The 22,705-nt window shown below is 43.4% G+C and overlaps 1 protein-coding gene across 8 annotated transcripts in view; it reads left to right on the top strand.

The window, feature by feature from the left end:
- The window catches only part of SYT7 (synaptotagmin 7), a 335,723-nt gene extending 313,508 nt beyond the window's left edge, over window positions 1-22,215 (top strand). For all 8 annotated transcript variants that reach the window (XM_042470278.1, XM_042470295.1, XM_042470258.1 and 5 more), the window contains 3 exons: window positions 337-451; window positions 5,643-5,842; window positions 19,713-22,215. In XM_042470278.1, coding sequence (XP_042326212.1) covers window positions 337-451; window positions 5,643-5,842; window positions 19,713-19,817 — 420 coding nt within the window. In that variant the 3' untranslated portion in view covers window positions 19,818-22,215. The remainder of the gene's footprint in view (window positions 1-336; window positions 452-5,642; window positions 5,843-19,712) is intronic.
- The last annotated feature ends 490 nt before the right edge of the window (window positions 22,216-22,705 follow it).

Genomic DNA, 22,705 nt, shown 5'->3' with positions numbered 1-22,705 from the left:
ATATGTGTTTGTTTATTTGTTTTTGATCAAACTTAATAAAAATATTTAAATTAAAAAAAGAACAACTTCATTCAGCCAGCCAGAAACATGTTTTGCCTTGACCAATGTGAATACGAGACTTATTGCAATAATGAGGTTAGCCGACGCCAGTCAATTGTTTCCCCGATTTAGCAGTTGCTGCCGGTGGAAGTATACTTACAGGTATATTAAAAGGAGGAGGCTAGATCTCAAATCAGGTTGGGATGATTCCACTCCCAAGTGCAACAGATACAGTAAGTATTAGTGATGAACAGTGTTCTTGAAGATTCCTCACTCTCTGCTTTTTCTTCCCTGTAGGGAAGCCGAGGAGAGCTGCTCCTATCCCTTTGCTACAACCCTTCTGCTAACTCCATCGTTGTGAATATTATCAAAGCTCGGAATCTTAAAGCCATGGACATTGGAGGAACATCAGGTATTTGGGATACCAGACCAGCCCTTCTGTAAGCAGTGGCTAATGGCCTCATGTTTAAAGGGAGCCACAGATTACTTTTTTTATATAAGCCTGGTCCTTTACAAGCCTCTAGTAAACGTAATTATGCCCATTACCTGCAGTAGACAAAAATGAGGAATAAGTGTAAGAGCCAGCATGGTATAGTGGCTTGAGTTTAGGACTAGGGTGCTGGATGACCAGGATTTCAATTCCCACTTAGCTATGGAAACTCTCTAGGTGACCTTGAGCAAGTCTCCTTTTCTCATCCTCAGAGGAAGGCAATGGCAAACCTCTTCAGAATAAATCTTGTGCCCCTCCCCCAGAAAACCCTCTAGGATAGGGTTGCCATACATCAAAGCCAACCTGAAAACACATAACAACAAACAACAACAAAGAATACCTGCCAGTAAGGAGAAGGGTTCGCTAACTTTATCTCAGTCAGAACCATGACAACACATTTTATGTGTGCAGTCTAGGAGTGCACCTACATTGTAGAAATAGTGCAATTTGGTACCACTTTAACTGTCATGGCTCCATCTTACAGAATCCTGGGATTTGTAGTTTTGTGAGGGACTAGCACTTTTTGGCAGGGAAGGATAAAGACCTTGGCCCCATTCCCACTGGGCAAAAAAAGTGGCTTATATTCTGACTCGGATTTTTTTCCAAGTCGTATTCAAATCTGCTCCCTCGTTCCCATTACGAAAGGGGGCAAACAGACTCGGGGTTTTTTACCCATGTTCTTGTTCCCATTGAAATTATCTCGGTTGTAATTTGAAGTGGACATTTTTGCTCCCCGTTCCCATTGCCCTTCCAGAACCTCTTTTTTAAAAAGCAGCTGTCAATCAAGCCCCTAGTCACTTGATGTCACAGCCAATCAATCGCTTAGACGCTTTTCCCCTCTGGGAAAGGAGAGGGAGCCTCTATTCCCTCCCCCCCCCCGTCCCTTTGCCTCCCGGGCACTCCTGTGCCTTCCCAAACTCCCTTTGGGAAAGGGGAAAGGGAGCCTCTATTCCTCCCATGTCCCTTTGCCTCCCGGGCACTCCTGTGCCTTCCCAAACTCCCTTTGGGAAAGGGGAAAGGGAGCCTCTATTCCTCCCATGTCCCTTTGCCTCCTGGGCTCTCCTGTGTCTTCCCAGAGTGCCTCTGGGAAAAGGGAAAGGGAGCCTCTATCCCCCCAAGTCCCTTTGCCTCCCCCATTGCTCCCTGGGCTGTTTGGGGGTGATCGAGCAGGCATGTAAAAAAAAGAAAATAATAGTTAAAAATGGTGTTCAATGGGTCTCCTCACACATCGATCTATGCATGTGGAGCAGGGGGGAGGTTGCAGGGGGGCGTAATGTGTTTACCATATTTGGAGGTCAATGTAGCAATTTGCTATGTTTGGACATCCGACAGAGCGCCTAAGTGATCGAAAAAATAAATTTGTCTACACATGCAATCGCCTTACCCTGCTTCCCACTCCACCGGAGTGAAGGCTATGCAAATGGGAGAAAATGGCACCGGTAATGCAGGAAAGAGAACAAGCAGGTGACACCCCCAGGCCAGCCCCTTGAGCACTGCTCCTCCTATCCCCAAATTCCCGAATCAGACACCCTTGTCGTTTCCATTCATTTGCCCCGAATTGGACTCAGGAGGTGCAGGAAAACCCTCTAAAAATGTGCACCCTTTTTAAACCGGTTTATTCACCACTGATTCGGGTTTTCCTAGGAAAAATCAAATACATGGGGATCAGATCCAAATTCCAGTGGGAACAAAATCAGTACAATGAGGATCGATGAGCGCTCAAATGGGAACGATGCCCCATAATTCGCGTCTTGAACCACTTTATAAGCCAGTGGGAATGGGGGCCTTGTAAAAATCCCAGGTTTCCATAGGATGGAGCTACAGCACTTAACGTAGTGTCAAACTGCATTATTTCAACAGTGTGAATGCACCCAAAGATCTTCTACTGCCTTTCTTCTGACAAGGATCAAAGAAGAGTTCTCAAACAGTGGTTCCTATCTCACTGTGTCACAGGCTGAGGACAAGGGATGTCAATCCTAGCCTGACATTTTTTCTCATGGCCCGGGGAGGGGGGGGGGGGGGGTTGCTCATTTCTGAGCAATGCATCTGCATTTGCAAGACTGTGTTTTGCACAAATTTTGCAGATTACTTTGACACAAAATACAACTGCTGCTGCCTTTATTGCATTGGTTTTTAAAACACAGAAGCTTTTGGTGATTTGGTTGCATCATTTTGATCACTAGACCTGCTATCTGGTACTTGCTCTGGGTTGGTGAGTCTATGAAGTTTATTGCACAGGCCCTGAAATGGGCCCGTTGCGTTCCAAAACAGGGGTGTGCACGGGCACGCACGGAATGGGATGGGGCTAGGAATGCATCTTACTGCATAAGGGAACGCCGCCACTGCCGCCGGACATTCCAATCGTGTCCTACATCCATTCCAGAGGGAGCGATTTCTGAGAACGCTTTGGAACAGTTCTCAGAAATTGCACCCTTTGGAATGGATGTAGGATGCAATTGGAATGCCCAGCAGCAGTGGTGGTGTTCCCTTGTGCAGTAAGATGCATTCCTAGCCCCATCCCATTCCGTGCGCGCCCGTGCACACCCCTGTTTTGGAACGCAACGAGCCCGTTACAGGGCCCGCGTGATAAACTCCTATGTATTCTTTGCTTAACATAGGGGGGAAATCAGTACTGCTCAGAGACTTCTTATAAAAATCGCTGAAAACGTAATGGTGTAGGAGGAGTAATGTTCCTCATACACACGAGACAGAAACATCTTCCATAGGTTTGTTTGTTTGTTTGTTTCTGGTGGTGGTTGTGGTGGTGATGGGTGAAAAATTTGTGGAAATTCTTGTCAAGGATTAGAAATTTACCACATGTTCTTTATATCCTTAAGTGAGAACTGCTGTTCAATGTGATTCTTGAATGGGATGGGAATCCACTGTTTCCTTTGAAATCTCTTCCATCTGACAATCAAGCAACACATATTTCATCTTAATTATTAAATTATAAACTGAAATGTAGCTTGTCTTTTCTCTGTCCCAGTGTGTAATGCAAAGGCACTTCATTCAGCCTGCCTGCTGAAGCTGAACAGGCTTGGGTCTGGTCAGTGCATATATGGGAATTCTATGAGGGACAAAAGAAGAGTATAAATGTGACTAAAATACAGTGGATCCTTCCCATCTCCAGGGATTTGCTTCTGAGGGGGACTCACAGATGAGAAAAAAATGCAAACAGTTGTGTTCCATATTATTCCATGAAAAGTGACATGCGGGTATCCACATCAATGTATCTGCATGCATGCCTTGCCACTGAATAATGTGGGGCATGACAAATCTGCAGATTGCTAGCCCACTGATGTGGTGGGACCACTGTATTAAAAAACAACAACAGTGCTATTAGAACCATCGAAGAACCCCATGGCCATGTACCTGGTACATTTCCCATATCCATTTGTTTTTGTTGGTTCCTAGACATTTGTTTTTAAATTGGAAACATTTCAGGCCTTTTCCTTACAGTGAACTTAAAGTAAGTAAATAGAGTGGCCTCAAAAGTAAAACAATGGAATGCCCTTAAAGAACAAGGGCGTCAGAAAGATTGTCCTCACCACAGCAACATTTTATAGCTATTAGATGTTCGAGAAGTTCCTCTCTCCAATTGTAGAACAGGAAAGTTTCTTTACTATGGTCTACACTAAAAGAATAAACTGTCCTTTATGCAGCTTGTAGTAGGAGGGAAATAAGTATATTGTTTCTCTTACTTATTTACTTTCTGTTCTGCCTCGGGGTGTGGGGGGTTAGATGTTTGTGCCTCATTTTCTTTGGAGGAGATATAAGCAGGAGAAGCAGAAAAGCTGAAAGTATGCTGGAATGTGACAGGAGTGATGGGTGCTTTTGTTAAGAATAAACCCTTCACCCTGAAGGGTTGGTTGTACAAGCAAGCAGATTCATGAGTGTTGTTATCAGAAGTACAGCTGCTAGCTGTCACAGTCTGGCATGACTTTAGCTGGTACAGAAGAACCAAAAAACAGTTCCAGAGCTTGGAAACACTACTTTCAAAGCTGATACAGTATGTACATGGCACCCTTATTTTATGAAAAAGTAATTAGCTGTTTTTAATCATCCCCCACCACTTGTTTAAAAAGTAACATGTGACATTACTTGTCAGTTGTGTTACTTTTCTTTTCTTCCAAAAAAATAATTCAAATAATATTCCAAATCTTCTAAGTTCCTTCCCACAAAAACTTTTTAAAGCTGGTAGTAACAACACTAATTACTCAAATGTGTTAGCAAGTTGTCATTTTAACACTAGAAGCAGCAATACTGGCACTCCTTTCTAAAGAAAAGAATAACATCATGACTCTTAACAAGTTGCTTCCAAGCTCTGTAACAATACAAAAAAAAATATTTTTGTGCAACAAGCTTTTGGAACTGGGAACATTGTGCCTCATTCTGCATCAATATTGGGAAATTAACTGTAATTAGGTATTGACAGAAATTAATGAGTAATTATCTGAACTGACTGGTGAACTATTTGTGTTAATGTATTTGGTTTGAAAAGATGCTGTTAACTCTGTTAAGTGGAACTCTCAGTATGGGACAGACTAGAGTGTGGAATATATTCAAAATAAAACCCTCTCCATTTTCCAGTGTGAAAGATCTGTTAACAGCTGGAGCTTTCTGTCTAAATAAAACTAACCTAGTTTCAAAATACATCACTAAGTGCTTCTCAGTGCAGAAGGAGACAAATGGTCATGCTAAGCAGGTTAGATAAGCATGAGTAATGAGGTGCAAATCCTTATCACCCCCACAGCCTTATCCTCTACCATGAGTAAGCATGGTGCAACCCACGGACCACAAGTGACCACTGAAGACCTCTTTTGGGCCCTTGAGGCCCTTCACCAGTTTCCCAGAGCTCTCCAATGACCAATCTTTCAAAAAATGTTATCAGATCTTGGGAAGGGCAATTTCTGCCCTCAAGCCAAGAAGAACCCTTCCCCAAATGTATGAAAGCACACAAAAATACCCCCACACCATCTCCACAGGTGCTCTATACAGCTGCACCATCTCCAAATACCCCCATTTCCTTTGCAGTTCCTCCCAAAATGACAACAGGAAGTGTCTACACAATCAACAACATTCTGATGATCATGTCCTTCTTTTCCTGTTCCAGACCCTTATGTGAAGGTGTGGCTGATGTACAAAGACAAGCGGGTGGAGAAGAAGAAGACAGTGGTGATGAAGAGATGCTTAAACCCTGTCTTCAATGAGTCCTTCATCTTTGACATCCCCACAGAGAAACTGAGGGAGACAACCATTATCATCACTGTCATGGATAAGGACAAGCTAAGCCGGAATGATGTCATTGGAAAGGTGAGTTGTGCTCTTAGCTGAAAAGCTCCCAGGGTTCTGACCAAGGCCTTTTCAGCAGGGGTTCTGTGGGTCAAGGACAGAAAAGTAGACAGAAAGTGGTTAGACCAGGTTAGAAATGGGCTTAAAGTATGAGGTGGATCACCTAGTCCAGGAACTGATTCTCTCAAGTAATGTAGTTGTAAACTGAAGTGCATACTCTCATCGTGACAGGCCCCACACCCCACAAGAAGTATGTAAAAAAGCAGGCAACTGGATTGATCTGTATTTTAGAAAAGACATTTCTTGCTCTATTCAACTCCTCAGGAATAGGTCTTTTGAAAGGCTAACGATTCTTGCCTTTGCAAGACCAAACCACACTCAGAAATATTTTGGATTAAAACACAGATTGCTTGTATCATTACGTTGTTGCTGGGAAAATCTATTTCCCCTCCAGCTACAGCAAAAATGGCAGCTAAAATTCGAACAAACAGGCAGATCCATGGGGAACAGGGAAGCAGATAATATCTTAGTCCTTGGTAATCAAAAGTCCCCAGGCTTTGACACCTTGAGCCTCAATTCCACTGTACCACCGGTATCATCCCACTCACAGTGTGGTATTCTGGTAGGGATCCAGATAGACACAGCCATTGCTGGAGCCATGTCTAAATCAAACATCAGGCTCAAGTAAAAAAAATCTGGAAGAGGATAAATGTGTATAAAAATGGCAGGTGTATGGCAATTATTAGTTGAGCAGCATGGGTAAATTTTATTATTAACATCATAAAAATGAAGTAATTCATGTGCATGAGAGGAAATGGGTAAAGAACTAGTCAGGTGGAGCCTTCCCATTCTGTTAGGACTTTACTAGAGGAACATGAGACTTTCCTCTTAGTTAGGACTTTACTAGAGGGCTGTGCTAAGTTAGGACTTTACTAAAGGTATTATTAACTAGAGGTTAATAATAATAATAATAATAATAATAATAAGGGCCGTGTGGTTAGGCCGGTTGTTCCTCTGCCAGTTGGGGACTGTGACTCTGCTCCAGCCTCTGACCTAGGCGTCCATGGCAGTAAAATGCTTGGAGACATGAAGATGGCTGAAAGTGAGTCTTTACTGACCCTTAAATACCCGTCATACTGGACAACTGTGGGGCAACAACATAAATAGGTCACCTCCCCTCGGGGTTAACCAAACCAATCATATGGATTACCATATCAATTACCTGTCTTGCAGAGGACTACCTCATCCCTTCTCTTCCAAGCTCTTGTCTGACTATTCCCAATCTGCTTTCTCCTTAATCCCAAATCCCAGCCACTTGACCATCCCCCTCTTGGCTGGCCCCTATACTCTTGTCCTTCATGGGGTTGGGGTTGACCCCACAAGACTCCTTCCTGGGACTCTGTTACCTATTCACGGATTCATCTAGTTCCCTGCTCCCTCCCTCCTCTTCTCTGCTCTCAGTCTCCTCTTCCCACCAGTCACTGTCTGGTCGGTTCAGTAAATGTGTTTCCCTGGTGTTAATGGTGGTAGGCATTCTGATACCTCCCTCAGTCTTCCACAGGGATGCCATGACTTCTTGAGTCAAATGCCAGAAGAAGCAAGGCCGAACCAGCCAAAGTGTTTGCCACCACAGAGGTGACAAATACCCTCCTGATATTACTGCTGACCTCATAGAATCATAGAGTTGGAAGAGACCGCACAGGCCATCCAGTCCAACCCCCTGCCATGCAGGAAATCCAATCAAAGCATCCCCAATAGATGGCCATCTAGCCTCTGCTTAAAGACCTCCAAGCAAGTAGACTCCACTACACTCCAAGGGAGTGTGTTTCACTGCCGAACAGCTCTTACTGTCAGGAAGTTCTTCCTAATGTTGAGGTGGAATCTCTTTTTCTGTAGCTTGCATCCATTGTTCCAGGTCCTGTTCTCTGGAGCAGCAGAAAACAAGCTTGCTCCCTCCTCAATATGACAGCCTTTCAAATATTTAAACAGGGCTATCATATCACCTCTTAACCTTCTCTTGTCCAGGCTAAACATCCCCAGCTCCCTGAGTCGTTCCTCATAGGGCAAGGTTTCCAGACCTTTCAACATATTAGTCACCCTCCTTTGGACATGCTCCAGTTTCTCAATGTCCTCCCACAGCTGCTCACAGGGAGCTCTAGCAAAACCAGACCACTCAAGCGAAAAGAGCCAACACTGGGAGAGCTTCCATATACCTCTAAACAGCAATGGATGAAGCAGTAGTAGAACCAATATTACATCTGTGTATCCATTTCTTATTTAACATGGAGGTCTTTCTAACAGTAATGTTCTTTCCACTGGCATTTGAAAACCAGGAAAGGGAGGGGTTTTGAAGCTGCACATAAAATTATCTTGTGCTAGATTCAGTTCTAATTTAGCAAAAAGCCAAAGTTCTAAATCCCTCAGATGACAATCTGAGATGGGATAGGAATGGATGAGGTCAAGGGTTTAGTTATGGTTGGGGGAACAAAATGAGAGCATTGCCTTCTCCAAATAAAAATTCTGCCTCACCAAATGAGATTTTCCTTCAGTCCCCAAATTTCTAGCATTGCAGTAACTTTAGTATTTAGAAATAGCATTTAGGCATTCAAAGAAAAGGGGCAGGCAAAGTTCCCACAAGGAAATACAGACAAAGCAAATATCATTATAGGTTTTCAGTATCTCCCATTCTGCAATGCTAGAAATTTGGGGACTGAAGGAAAATTTCTCTTTGGGGTGGGACAGAATTCCTATGGGAGCAATGTCCTCATCCCCCTCTTGTGCAGTGAAGGTCCATTTCTGCCATCAGAGGAGCTCTGCCGAAAGGCCCCTTGTTCCAATTGAAGCCCCATTCATGTCTCAGGGAAGCTGAGGTCTTCCCAAATGGGGCCTTCTGGGGATGAGACAGGATAGACAACCTGCTGGGTACAAAGCATTCTGTGAGGTGGCACTGGGACCAACGTCTTTCTACACCAGTTGTCTCCCACCATTAGAACCAGCGGAGGGGGAAATGAAAAGGAAAACAGTCTTTCATCTCCTGATTGGGACAGTGTGAACCACTGTGGCTTTGGAAACAGACAAAGACTGGAGGAGGCTCCACTAAGTTTTATTCCAATCTTTTGATGAACTATCCTAAATGCTGAACTTATTTTACAGCAGTTTAGAATAACACCAAGAGCAGATTCACTTTACCCCTAACATGGAAGCCACTGCCTGCATCTAGAAGCAAAGATGTAGCTGGCCTTCACGTTAATTTTTGAGCTGCAAGTATATGCCAGCATGGTCAGTTGTAAGATTATCATGATTCTGCATCATATATACAGTCTTTCTATCCTTCAGAGCTTTTCTGCTATACTCATCTCTCTGGAATACAAGGAATACATGCTTAGAATAAATATGGATCTACTGGGATTCTATTTATAGTTAGGTATAAAATGTAAGTCCTAGATAATTGCAGTAGTTTGCAGGCAGTAGTGAAGCAAGCCACTCAGAGATGTGGGATCCTCAGTGACCTTGTACTGGTAATCTTATAATTTTCTTCTACATGAATTCTGGGCCTCTTTCACTTCTAGTAATGCATTCACACTGAACATACAAAATTGTCTTTTACTGTGTCAGGCCATCTGTCCATTTAACCTAACAAAGCATGCACAAATGAATCAAAATGCCACCTTATTTGAAGTTTGGTTTTGCTTTGTTTTTTAAAACAAGAACATCTGCAGGGGGGAGTGACAAGATATGTCAAGGAGCAACATTAACTAGTGTGATATTAATTGGCACAAATCACCAGCTTGTATGAGTCCAGTGTCTGCTTGACAGCTGGTCTCTTTAGTCTCAGGCAGAGGCCTTCCACCATATCGCCTGCTAGCTGATATCATTGAATATGGAGGGAGGCTGCCTTTAGGCCATACAGTATGTGGCTCTAGACCACTTACCCTGGGAGCTGCAGAACTTTGTGGAATCTACCCTTTTTCCTCTACTTGTCTAGAGGCTCAGGTATCCACTGATTGTCTAGAAACAGATCACTGTTCCAGCACTGCTATTAGGAATAGGAAAAGAGAAATCTAGATTGGAATAATGGGAGGAAGACTTTACTCTCCTCCCCTTGCTCCAAGTAACCCCAATGCAACCAAAGTCACTATTTTCCTGATGCTAAGAGCAATGGGGACACAGTCATCTTGATCAGAAAAGACAAGGCCTCCTCAACACTCATTCACTCTCTCTGTATGTGTGTATGTGTGGGGGGGATGTGCATCAGTATGTGGCTATAATCCATGTGTTATGCCAAATTAGAGCAAAATCACTGAATCAATTGAACTTATATAAGTTTATGTGCTGGGTGGAAGAAAGGGGGTTTTGGAGGGTTCTCCAGTGTGGTCATTTACCAGGCCTTCCAAAAATCCTGTTTTAAGTGGAAATGCCAAGGTAGAACTTTGGTTTAAGTATGAGGTCTGCATTCTGCAGGTAAGCTCTCCTCCCTCCCCTGAGTTTCTCCTTGACTCTTATTTAGAATTCTGCTGGATATCAGGGAGTGGCAGATGGCGTTTTCCCTGCCAGTGGAGCCATGAATCCACTCCAGGTTTTTAGCCTGACATTTAAAGGAATGAGCCAAAATGAACTTTGGACAGCTCCTTTAATGTTTTGACTAAAATCCAGAATTGATCCTTCCTTTGGACTTACATGGAAGCCACTAGTCACCAGCAACATCCAAGTAGAATAAGGTCCAGATCAAAGCAAAGACAAAACAGTCAGCTAAATCCCAGGTCAGACCTCTCTTTTGGAGCTGTGTTCTGTGGCACCACCACTGAATGGCCTTGAACAGCATCTTCTGCTTCCAAGCAGTTTCTGCTGAGAATATGGATTGAGAGGAGCCTTGCAGAGTTTGGCATTTCATGAAGCCATTATGTAATTGCTTTGCTAGAGACCCAGATCATCACACATATGCTGTGTCATCTCTCAGTCCACTTCTAGCAGCTTTCCAATATGGCACAGTAAACATGGGTTGAGTTTCAGGCTCGGTGCCTGGAAAAGCAAATGCAAAACCACATGTTCTGCTCCATTACCAGATGTCATTCTGCACTGATTTGCTTAACAAGGTCAGTTATTCTTTGTGATTTGTGTTTTTGTTGGTGTATAGCAGCTGAGCTGAATTAACTTGAGGGGATATGGAATGTTAATGTGTACTGCTAGCTGGAGAACTGGTGTTTAGAAATGCAAGATTATAACACAGCACTTTAAAAGAAATTAATCAGCTCCAAATCTGATTAACATTAAATATATATAATTCTGCTTTCCTTAATTCAATGATGATAAATTGACACAGTAATCTTGTTATTATATCCATGTGCTGCAGAGAGTCAATTATTCCCTAATGCAACATTGTATTAAAATAAGCAACATGTATATTAAATTAAAATCAGCATCACACAAGCCCAGTGTGAAGAGGATGAGAATTCAAGCATATCAAAATTGTTTACCAAAAGCAAGCTTGGCCCACTATTTGAGAATTAATTCAAAGGTCGTTTTTGTGGGGTTTTCAGGCTATGTGGCCATGTTCTAGAAGAATTTATTCCTGATGTTTCGCCAGCATCTGTGGCTGGCATCTTCAGAGAATGTTGGCATCAAAGAGAGCTGGATATATATAGGGAAGAAATTCCATGTCAATCTGTGTATTGTTCTGTTGTTGATGGCAGGGCCTCAGGGTGTGAGGATATGCAAAGGAGGATTAGTGTCTGCTAATTGGTGATCATTATTTGCTGGGAAAGCCCCTGACCCTGGGTGGTTTCTCATTTGCATTGGCTGAGTCCTCATTTTGCTATTCTTCAGGACTGGTAGCCAAACTTTGTTCACTTTAAGTGTTTCTCAAAGTTCTCTCACTTAATGGCCTAGGTCTAAATCCTATTTATTAGTTTCAACTAGTGTAGACCCACTGAATCAAGTGTTGAATGGTGTCAGTGTATACGTAAACCTTACTGTTTAATGGGTCTACTTTCATGGCGGGCAAGAATACAATTTAGAGCAAACTTTGCCACACATTCTCAAGGTGACTCCACAACACACAATACTGGTGCTTCATGATAACAATCCTGTGCAAGTCTTTTTAAAAGGAAGCCCTATTAGGTCCAGTGGGGTTTATTCCCAAGTATATGGGTATTAGATTGCAACTTCAGATGTCCTGAAGAATGAGTGAAGCTGCCCTTTTGCTCAGCACACTTGTCAAATTGGGTTTCTGGCAACCCATTCATAATTCTTAGGGTTGTTCATATTTAGGAATTTTGTCCAGACTCCGAAATAAGTAGAAAACTAGTTATGTCAATAAGATGCCTATATGTTTGGCTGCCATAAATTATTTAACCTAAATAATGAAATATCAAAGGAAATTAGTAATTGTTGACATACTGAAAATTACCTTTTAAAAATATTCTTGCCATGCCTCCATCCATTTTAATTTTAATACATACATAACCTGGCAGATGTGGGCAACAGTTCATGTGGATCAGTGCTACTTAAAGTGTTGGTTCATGGGCAAGCCATTGTCTGTCAGTTCTGGTGAGTTTGCAGGAAAAAAGGATACAGTTGTAGCCAATGGGCACAGATATAGTACTGGTTCTTGGCACCCTGAGGGTAAAAGGATTGTCAGTCTTTCACATCAGATTGAGAAACACTGATACAAATTATTTATAGCTAGTTGGGAGAACCCATAGCCCTCTAGTTGTTGTTGGACTGTAGATCATATCAATCCTAGCCAGTATGGCTAATGAGAGATGATACAGTTGCAACAAGATCTGGAGGGTCATGCATTCTCTGTCTCCGAACAGAACTGAAAGCAAATAAGAAATAAACTAGAAGAGAACTTGTCACGACTTTCAGGCAACTGCAGCTGAAGGTTTAGAATAGCTCGCCCTCCTCAACCTCTGGCACGGTAATGTGATAATAATGAGTGATTGAATAATTGCCATTATTGTGCAACCTCCAATCAAGTTATGAAGTCACATTTCTTTGAGTGAGAGTCAGGAGGCTCCATTAGTGAATCTGGAAGACAAGTCTTGGCTGTCATTGCGTGGGAGAACTTGTCACATGCATCCTCCATGCAGCAATATAGAAAGCCACTGGATAAAAATAACCAAAGCTACCAGAGGGATTAACACTTGTTTGCATTGCCGTATAACTAATTTTGACACCTTCAACACATTTGTTCGGCAGAAGAGGAATGAAGGGTGGCAGCTGGTGTGGGTGAAAAGCTCCATCAAATGGGGCCTCGCTGTTAGTTTTGCATTGGCAGATGTGAAGCCCAAGGCAGTTTAGTGAGAATCAGTGGCTGGAATGGCTTTCTCTCTGGAAAAAGCTGTGTGCTCAAATACGGGGAGCTTTTCTGCTCAGTAGTTGCATGCATGGTTGCCTTCGTCACCAAGCCAGATGAGTTATGCTGTTGTCTAAAACATGTCACTAAGGATTGATATGATTGGGAAATGTCATTCCTCAATATATCAGACTCTGTATTACGGAACCATCTGTCTAACTTCATTATTCAGGGTTCTCATTTTCCTGTGGATTGCCTGTAGCCTTGCCTGTGTGCCCCTTTTTTTTACCCTTTTTTGTACCCAAGCATATTTGTTCAGTTATTTCCTTGTTTCTTGAACTCCTTCATTCTCTGTTCTTGCAGAGTTGGTCTTCTAAAGTCACTGTTCTTCTTCCTTCTACTGAAGGTGTCAAAATTAGTTATAGGGAAATGCAAGTGACTTCTTTGACATATTCTCTCCAGGGAAAGAAATAGACCTGCTCATTTGCCCCCTTTCTTTAAGGTGGGCCATTTTTGTGACCCTTGACCCCTCCAGATTCCTGGACTAATAAACTGACTTTCCAGGAAGCCTACAGGAATGGTGATTTGCCTTTTAAATTACTCACAGAGCCCTCACTGCACTGCTGAACATAAAAAATACTCATGATCTGTATTGCAGCTATGAGTTCTTAAACTAGAGTTACAGATCTGTAATTGCTCCATTTTTTGTAAGGCAGCCTGTTCATGATTATGGCATTATGGTTGTAAATGCCCCCCGCCCCCCCCAATATCTACTTCAACATTGAGCAGCCACATCAAGTGGTGGAGATCTGTTCAGATGGTGAATGAGATTCAGGAGGATTACATTTCCAGGCCCTCCCACCAGCAAGTGAATGAGGCTGTGATAATCAGAAGCAGGAACCTGTCATCATTGCAAGCTCATCTGCTGATAGGAGGCAGGTGGAAATATCATCCTGTTGTGCCTTCATGACTAGCTGAAAAACCTCCATCATTATATGTAGCTTATGGTTGTTAAAGTAGATTTCAGGATTGGGCCAGGAGAAGTTACTCAGTTATAGCAATAGCAGCTTCATTGATATACTGCTTCATACCGCCTAAGCAATCTCTGAGTGGTTTGCCCCCAAGAAGATGGGTACTCATTGTAGCAACCTCGAAAGGATGCAAGCCTGAGTCAGTCCAGAGCCCAGGCTGGTATTGAACTCACAACCTTTTGGTTTCTGAGTGAGTGGCTGTAGTACAGGCATTTAATCACTGTGCCACCAGGGCTCCTGATGTATTTGCAACTAGAAGCTTATCACTTGGCTTATTAATTTGGCTTACCTCTCCCAGTTTAAATTTCAGTTCAGGCTGCATCCTGATCTTATCAGAAGATTTTTGCACCTGATTTTCTGCCCGAATATAGCCCGAGTGCATCCCCACTTCCAGGAGTGCTCCGTGTGGCTCTTTTTGGATCTGGAAGTTTTCCGGCTTAAGAAAATGGCCACCGAAGCACTCCTGGAAGCGGAGATGCACCCGGGCTGTATTCAGGGAGCAAATTCAGCAGCAAAAGCCTTATGATAAGATCAGGATGCAACCCAAATTGAAATTTCAACCAGGAGGAGTAAGCTGAATTAATAAGTCAAGCAATAAGTTCCTAAGTATCTGCAACTAGATAGGTGATGTAGGATCTCAGCAACTACTTTTTCTACACCAGAAGCAGACTTCTGGCCACCTGGTTTGGTTTTGCTTTACCTTTTAGCAGGTGGTCATAGGGCAAAAAAATTGGCACCAGGGTCATCTGTAGATGCCCATCTCTGCTCTAAAGAGTGGTAGCTTCAGGGTATTTCACCAGTGGTGCCATAGCAACATTTGAAAGCACTGAAGAGCATCATGGCAGGCCCCAAAGCCAGACCATTAAGAGGAGTCTGTATTGATCCATGGGTTGGAAATAGTAGAAATAAAAGAAACAAATTTAGAGAGAAGAGGACTCATCCAATAAGTAGGAAAAGAATTTTGTTGCTGTAAGCAGGATCGTGGTAAAAGAATAAATAAGCTTTTGGCTTTCCTAAACTAAATTAAGAACTTTCAGCCCCTGAGTATTCAGAATTGAGTGATTTTCCTTCATATTTCATAAGAAAAGAAAGGGATTCTAGAAAGGAAAGTGACCCTAGCTGCAATTGGAAATGTATCAGTGTAATGAAGTTAGGGCTTGCAGACCAAGGTGCCAGGACATATTGAGAAGCAGAGATGGTGACAGCATTGCCATCGTCCACAGGCTTGCCTGCCTGTTCCCTCTGAACTTAGCTGCGATCCTCACAGTGATTCTTGAAAAATCAATTGTGAGTCCTTGCTTTCATACAAATTATTTTGGGGTGACATGATCTTGAATTAAAACCCATTAGCTTTACCAAAGGCTTACAAGTGCCTACAAGGAGCAGAGCTTGGATAAATTAATTTTCAGGACTATAGGTCCCACATTTCCCCAGCCTATAACTGTCATAACACTGTTGTTAAGCTAAACTAGAGTAAGGGCAACAGTAGACTCGTACTTACACATGTTGCAGGGTCATACACTGGTGGCAAGAAAAGGTAGAGAAATCTCCCAGCTCCAAGAAGCCTATTTCTCCAACACTTTATCTCTTTTGCAACGGCTGCCCGCATGGCCTTTTTTGTACTGCTGCCACTGACTACATTTGGACAGTTTAGATGCAGTGCAGTGAATGGAGCAAACACATAACTCCAAATTACCACCTTGAAATTGCAGGGAACAGGTCCATATTTTGCCCAACTCTGATGAACTGCAGCTAAAACTAAAACAATTGAAACTTATAACTGGGACAGTGATCATTTAAGAGCCAAGAAAAAACTACACACTGGCAGCTCATGGTCCAAACGAGGTGAGATGATGTATGTCCTACCCCATTCAGACCATGACTGCTGCTAGAGTTCCTGTGTATAAGAATGTATTACTGAAGGTGGAAAGAAAGTGAGAACAGAGTAGATTTCCCTCAGGAATAGGGTTGCCAGGTCAAGACTATCCCAGGCTCTAAGACAGGGGTAGGCAACCTTTTTGAGCCGGGGGGCCGGGTTGCTGAACCTCAGACAACTGGGGGGCCGAAGCCAAAAAATAAATAATTAATTATTTAAAAAAATTAAATAAATAAATAAATAAACCAGGACAAATATGGGACAAAATTTTCAAATGGAGGACACTTTTTTTAAAAAAAATGGAGGACACGCAAAAAAAATTGCTGATTTTTTAAAAAATGTTAATATAAATGCATGTTTTGGAGGCTTCTATAGACAATTACCCCACTTGCCCGCTGCTTGCGCCCCTTGCCTGCCACTTGCCTCCCCTTGCCCGCCTCCTCCTGATAGGTCAAAGGCCCCATGCCCTCACGCGAGAGGCCAAAGGCTCCAGCGGCAATCGGCGGCAGGACCGGGCTGGGGCCGATTCCAAGGCCTTGCCGGGCCGCATCCGGCCCGCAGGCCGCAGGTTGCCTACCCCTGCTCTAAGATTTCAGGCTGAAACCTGAGACCTAGAGAGCCCCCTTGTGGTTACAGAAAACAGGGCCTTGAGATGTGGTTAAGCATCCCACATGGTTACGCTGCATATAAAATTCAAATTAAAAACACCAAGTCTAACAAATCAAAAATGTACACACACATTTTTCAGGCAGTGATTTTGTTCTGAGATTTCTCCCTTCATTGTGAGGACCAGAAAAGCAGGCCAGGTCCTGAGATCTGGAAACCCTTCAAGGAAATTCCAGAGGCTAAATGATACCACACACATATCCTCAAGCTATCCCAATTTGGCAGAGACAGTACATTTCAGTTATCCCACTTCTTCAACTGGTTTAATGTCCCAGCTTCCCTCTCCTCCTCCAACTTTCCCACTTTGTTCTTGTTTACTTCCATTGATACAGACTGAATTTGAAGTGCAAACGTAGTTTGCATCCAGGTAACTTAGGGGAAAGGAGAGGAGGGGGCGGAATCTTGCTCTTTCTAGTAGAGTCAGCAAAAGCAAACTGCGGCAGACTCTCCTAGCCTTCCAAGTAATAATGTTTGTGCCCTTGACCACGTTCTGATGTTGTTTGGCCACATATATCCCAGACTTCATCTGTTAAATATTAGAGGGTATGCACACAAAAGAGGCCCTTACTCCATATCCTAGTCAATCACTTCTGAGAAAGATGTGTAAAACTGTGTGACTTCTTTCCACACATTACAGAAAATACAGATGGAACCCTGGTACCATTTAGCTGCTATGTAAAGTGTAATTTAGCACTGTGTTGCAGTTCTGGTGCTTTAGGTTTGGTCTCCAGCACCTCTGATTTAAAGCAAATGAAGTGAGAGACCTGATACCCACTAACAGACTAGATATCAATGAGAATATTGGGCTGGATGGATCTTGTGATTCAGTATGAAACAACAACAATTCCAAACCACAATGAAAGTTGCTGAGAAAAAAGAAAGCAGTGGCAAAGGAGTGGTGTGTAACTTTATAGGCCACTTTCAGTGTGTAATATTTGGTATACAACTGACATTTTAGCATGGAATCTCTTGGTGGAAATTTGCATAGCAGAGAACCAAGGGGACAAGTTATACAATTTCCCCCAACCCTTTTTTTTTTTACTCAGTGCAATCACTTCAAAATGTGTATACACATATCAGAGGGGAGGGAAGAGAGAATTGCAGGAATAAGCAATATACCAAAATACTAAGGCAATTTCCATGATTGTGGTAGATCCAAGAGAAATTGCAGCTTTGATTGTGGAAATGGTTGCTGACTGTAGCCATGATGATAGAGACTGTTTAGAGTGGTTTATATGAAGAAAAGCGACCAGGGAAATGGCTGAATGAAGCAGCCCTTGTGTGCCTGTCTACTGATTGCCTTGGAGGGGGAGTCGCCGCAGAATAAAAAACAACACACAGCAATTGGAAGGAAAAAGCCACAATTTTATTAATACAACTATAACAACCAAAACGTAGGGTTGGCTACAAAGCATGAGGTCTGGATCTGTCATCCGTCAACCTCTGATTGATGGATGAACCCAAGTACTTGGTCATGGCCAAGTTTCGGGATGACAAAGGAATAGACTGGATAAACGCCCATCTGGTTTATGGCAACTGATCATGCGATTGATCGCATCTCCGCATATGCGAATGTCCGCATCTCCATCCCTTGTCAACGGGGGATGCTGTATCGATGTTGCCCCCGCAATGGCAAAGCCGCACTGCTCACAGCACCCCCATGTCCCTGTTGGACTCCTGATCCAGCGCTACGCAGTCCTGGAAACCATGCCCACCAGATCCAGGACCTATGCGACTGGCTCACTCTGAAGTTGTGACAGCAACCCCACTCCCAAAAGAGGGTGGGTGGGTGGGTGAGCCGAGCTGGCAGTGGTGCTGGCCGGGGTGCCACGTGGCCTTAAATAGGCCTATTGTCCAATAGGAGGCCGGGATTGAGTGGAGGACCTGCCTCCCGGCCTCCCCACCAATCCCAGGCAGTGCCGACTAATGACGCCGCCCAATTGGGAGACACTTCCGCCTCCCGATGCCTTTTGGGACCTGTAGTCCTGGCCAGCGGGGGTGGAAATCCCTCCCTTTCCCTCTCTGCTGGCCAATCCTGGCTAAGGCAGCCCTGCGCACAGACTTCTGGGGGTTGCCCAAGCCGGGAGCATGGCCAGCAAACCACAGCTTGCTCCTGCATGGCAACCGGGCTGTCCTAGCAAGACAGCTGGCCTTCTTTTAGATAATCTATTTGAGATGACTTAAAATGTGCATTCCCTTATCCTTATTCCTATGCAGTAAAGTGCTCATCATGACTAACCCCCCATAGAGAATCTAGGTTCATGTCCTCAGTATATGTATGTCTGTCAGTGTGAGTAGAGATGTCTTTATGTTGAGACATATAGATGGTGATGGACAGATAGATAGATCCCCTATTTCTTCTATTATCTGTACTACAAGACAGAGCCTGAAGAAGATGCTTTTTCAAGCTATAACTCCCATAATCCACAGCCTTATAATATGGTGTGTAGATACAGATCTGTATTGCGATGGATGAATAGATTAGAATAATAGATCCATGCTGGTGGCTTCTGGTTGCATGTTCATTTTGTAAAAGAAATTGAGTTCTGATTATAGGGTTTCAGCCAGCTGAAATGCAATCTTTAGCATGCTCTTAGAAATGCAAATAACCTTAGCATTTTTACTATTAGTGCAAAGAAGTAGAAACTGCACTGAACAAGGAGTTGGATTTGGCGCCCTAAGAGTCCCTTCCAATTCTATGATCATATGATAAATGTTTCCTTCATACAGATGTACAAGCCACTCTAGGAATGGTGGCACAGAAATTAAATCAATGAAAAAATAACCAGTAAATAAAATTCAACATACAGCAGACAGCAATGCAAAAACGTCCATGTGTAGAACCACGTTAAACTCTGTAATCAATTATTGAAGTAGCATACAAAACACTGATGATAACTTAAATATTGGGAGATTCGGGAAGTGACTGAGGAAGATTCAATTGATGGGGCGAAGTATTTGAAGAAAGTTACCTCTCCTGCATTCCCACATTTGTGTGACTTTTTTCCCTTTTCCTCCTAGATCTACCTGTCATGGAAGAGTGGCCCAGGTGAAGTGAAGCACTGGAAGGATATGATTGCACACCCCCGTCAGGCAGTGGCACAGTGGCATCAGTTGAAGGCTTGAAGGGCAGATGCCGAGGACTCGCTCTGGGTTTCAATGCACCAACTTTTTTTGGCCACACTCTCACTAATTTATGCACAGCGGCTGCACCGAGGTCTCCTCCAGGGACACAAAAGTTTGGGATTGATCACAGGCTAAGGGAGTGAATCTGAAAACATGTACTTTTTTTAAAAATCTGGGAGAAGGTGGTGTGGGTGCCCTATTGTGCTGGTTCAGTACACACAGCACCATAAAGAACATCATTACTACCCAAACCTCCTGCTTTAGCCTTTCCTTCAGACTCCTTATGTAGAAAGAATGAGTGAAAGAGAGAAAGAGAGAGAGACCAGAGCAGACCAGCCCTCCAGCTGAAAGTGGCCTCAGCACAGGATTTGTTTGGGTTCACAGTGTAGTGCAAGCAGTTATGGCAGCATGATGGAAGGAGAGGGGTCTGCGACCGCCATATGAGACTTCCTATGAGTTCTTCCAGCCAAAGGCCATTTGGGATGGCACCCAAGTCCACCGTGGGAATGTTAGCCCGCACTGGTGGCTGCTCAGGCCTGAGGGGTAATGACACAGAGATCACTTGCTTGATTTCAACGAGGTTGTTTCGTCATAATTCAATAAAACTTGTTTAGAGTAATAAGAATAATATAAATAATGCTCCTGGCTAGATCTTTGTCCTAGCCGGGCCACTCAGCAAAGGGGCAAGAGGAGCCATGGTGCTCCCACAAGCTCCTCATGGGTGTATTGTGGGTGTGGGTGTGTGTTGTAACTATGCGTTCAGGGTATTTGTGTGTCACTTGTTGTGTTTTCTTTTGGGCCCTAGAGAAATTGCTTTTATCAGGGGATTTGACTGACAGCCCAGCAGGAATGGATGGAGAGGTTTATGCCATGTGGGATGGAAAACAGGCCCAACACATTACAGGGGACTGGGTCAGAAGGGAGAGAGAACAGTGATAAGCAAGGAGGCCATTTGCTCTTAGTCCCTCTGTGTGGCACAATGAGCTAGAAGCCACCACCATGAGGCACATGTCACATGCAAGAGAATAGCCTTTAGTTCCCCTCCCCCCTTTTTTTGGCAGATGAGATAGAAACAAGCTAAGCATACTGCAGTTTTCTAGGTAAACAATGTAGACCCCTGGCAACACCTGAACATCCTTGGCAGAAGCAGACACAAGCAATTCAACTATTTTAACTCAATTCCTCCTCTTCCTCCTTTTCCTCTTCCATTTCCTTCTCCCTCCTCCTCCTCTTTTTCCATCTCCTTCCCATCATCATTATCATCAATTTCAGTAAAGGACTCAGTATACCATAGAGTCAAAGTTTTAAAATATTAAACAGGGAACAAGTCTTACAACATCACAACTCACTTTTTTTCTTCATTGGATAGGTCAGAATGCTGGTCCAACCATGCAGTGACCAAAGGTCCCCCACCCCACCCCACCTTGTAAGCCTCCCCAATGTGGCCATTTTCAGGTTGCTGGAGAGCAATGGGATCAGCAACAACAAAGCCAGCAGTTTTCCTTTTACTAGAGGTCACCTGCAGGGATGTCCCATGGACACTCAGAGGTCCCTGCAGATGTCTGTTGCAGTACATCCAGCTAAAGAAAATAGCTAGATGCTTCACCATTTATCACACCATTCTCTAACAACCCAGAAATGGTTGCTGTGGAGGGGAGGGGGCTGCACAGCTTACAAAATGGAATTGGGAGATGTAGCTACAGAGTCTACAGAGGAGACACATGCATCTCCCAGTGCAGGACCTCTGCCAGTACATAAAAGATCAGCTGGGATCATATTTGATGCTGAGGAAGTGTAAAGCTTTGCCAACGTACTTGTGTTGAAGATCCAAGAGACTGAAGGCTTCTCCCTCCCTCCCTCCCTCCCTCCCTCCCACCGCCAGCAATGCAACAAAAGTCAGAAGATGCACAGGCACATCTCAGTGGCCAATAAGTGGGTTGTCCAGTTGTCATTGTGCAACCAGGGAAAAGCCTTATGGATAAGGTACTGGATACCTCCTTCTCCAGTATCTGAGGAAGTACTTATGTTGGCATCATCCGTGGTTATTCTGGCCCAAGGAGAAATTATGAGAATAGTCAGTTGGCTTTACCAGAATATTTTAATGTCAGCACATTCACATCTCCTCAGATACCTGGCCAGAAGTAGAGAAATGTCTCGATTAGGCACCAAAAAAATATTGGAACCAGATCTTGGAAGAAACTAGTTAAATATAACTAGTTATTTGCTAATTAGCTTTGTACACAAAAAGTTTAACAAGCTAAGCTGTTAACAGCACTCATTATGAGAGTTTGGAAACAACTTGTTAAGTTTAACTATTCATGTGCTGACTTAGGCCTGTTACAGACTGTCAAAATAAAGCTGCTTCGGGTCTCTTTGGAGATATGCTATTTAAATGATTCATGGGTCCTAAGAGTCCGGAGGTCGCGCCAAAGCCACACTCCATTCCTAAGCACTGAAGTGCAGCTTTGGTGCAGCTTCCGGATTCTTAGGATGTATGCATCATTTAAACAGCATACCTCCAAAGAGACTCGAAGCAGCTTTATTTGGGCAGTCTGTAACAGGCCTTATTTTTCCTTTTCCCCCAGCAGGCTTAATAACTAAATTTGCTGTTTTAACTATCCTAGTAACTATTACTAGGATGCAATGAATTAGAAGGTTTTGCCTCATTATTCATTGCAGGGGGAGGACGTCACAAGAAGAGATGGGTTATTAGAGAGCACTGAGGTTGTTAGGAACTTGAAACTCCTGGCCTTTACATGCAAACCATGTGCTCTGGTCTGGATCTTTATAGCACATTTTTTTTTATTCTAAGTGAATGGAAAGATGAAGGATGCAATTAATCAAAATGCAGTAAAAAGTTCAGAGATACTCAGAATATTTCTGATTAA

This window comes from Sceloporus undulatus, chromosome 1 (assembly GCF_019175285.1).
Source record: "Sceloporus undulatus isolate JIND9_A2432 ecotype Alabama chromosome 1, SceUnd_v1.1, whole genome shotgun sequence".
Classification (NCBI taxonomy): Eukaryota; Metazoa; Chordata; class Lepidosauria; order Squamata; family Phrynosomatidae; genus Sceloporus; species Sceloporus undulatus.
This window is presented reverse-complemented; position numbering and strand designations above follow the sequence as displayed.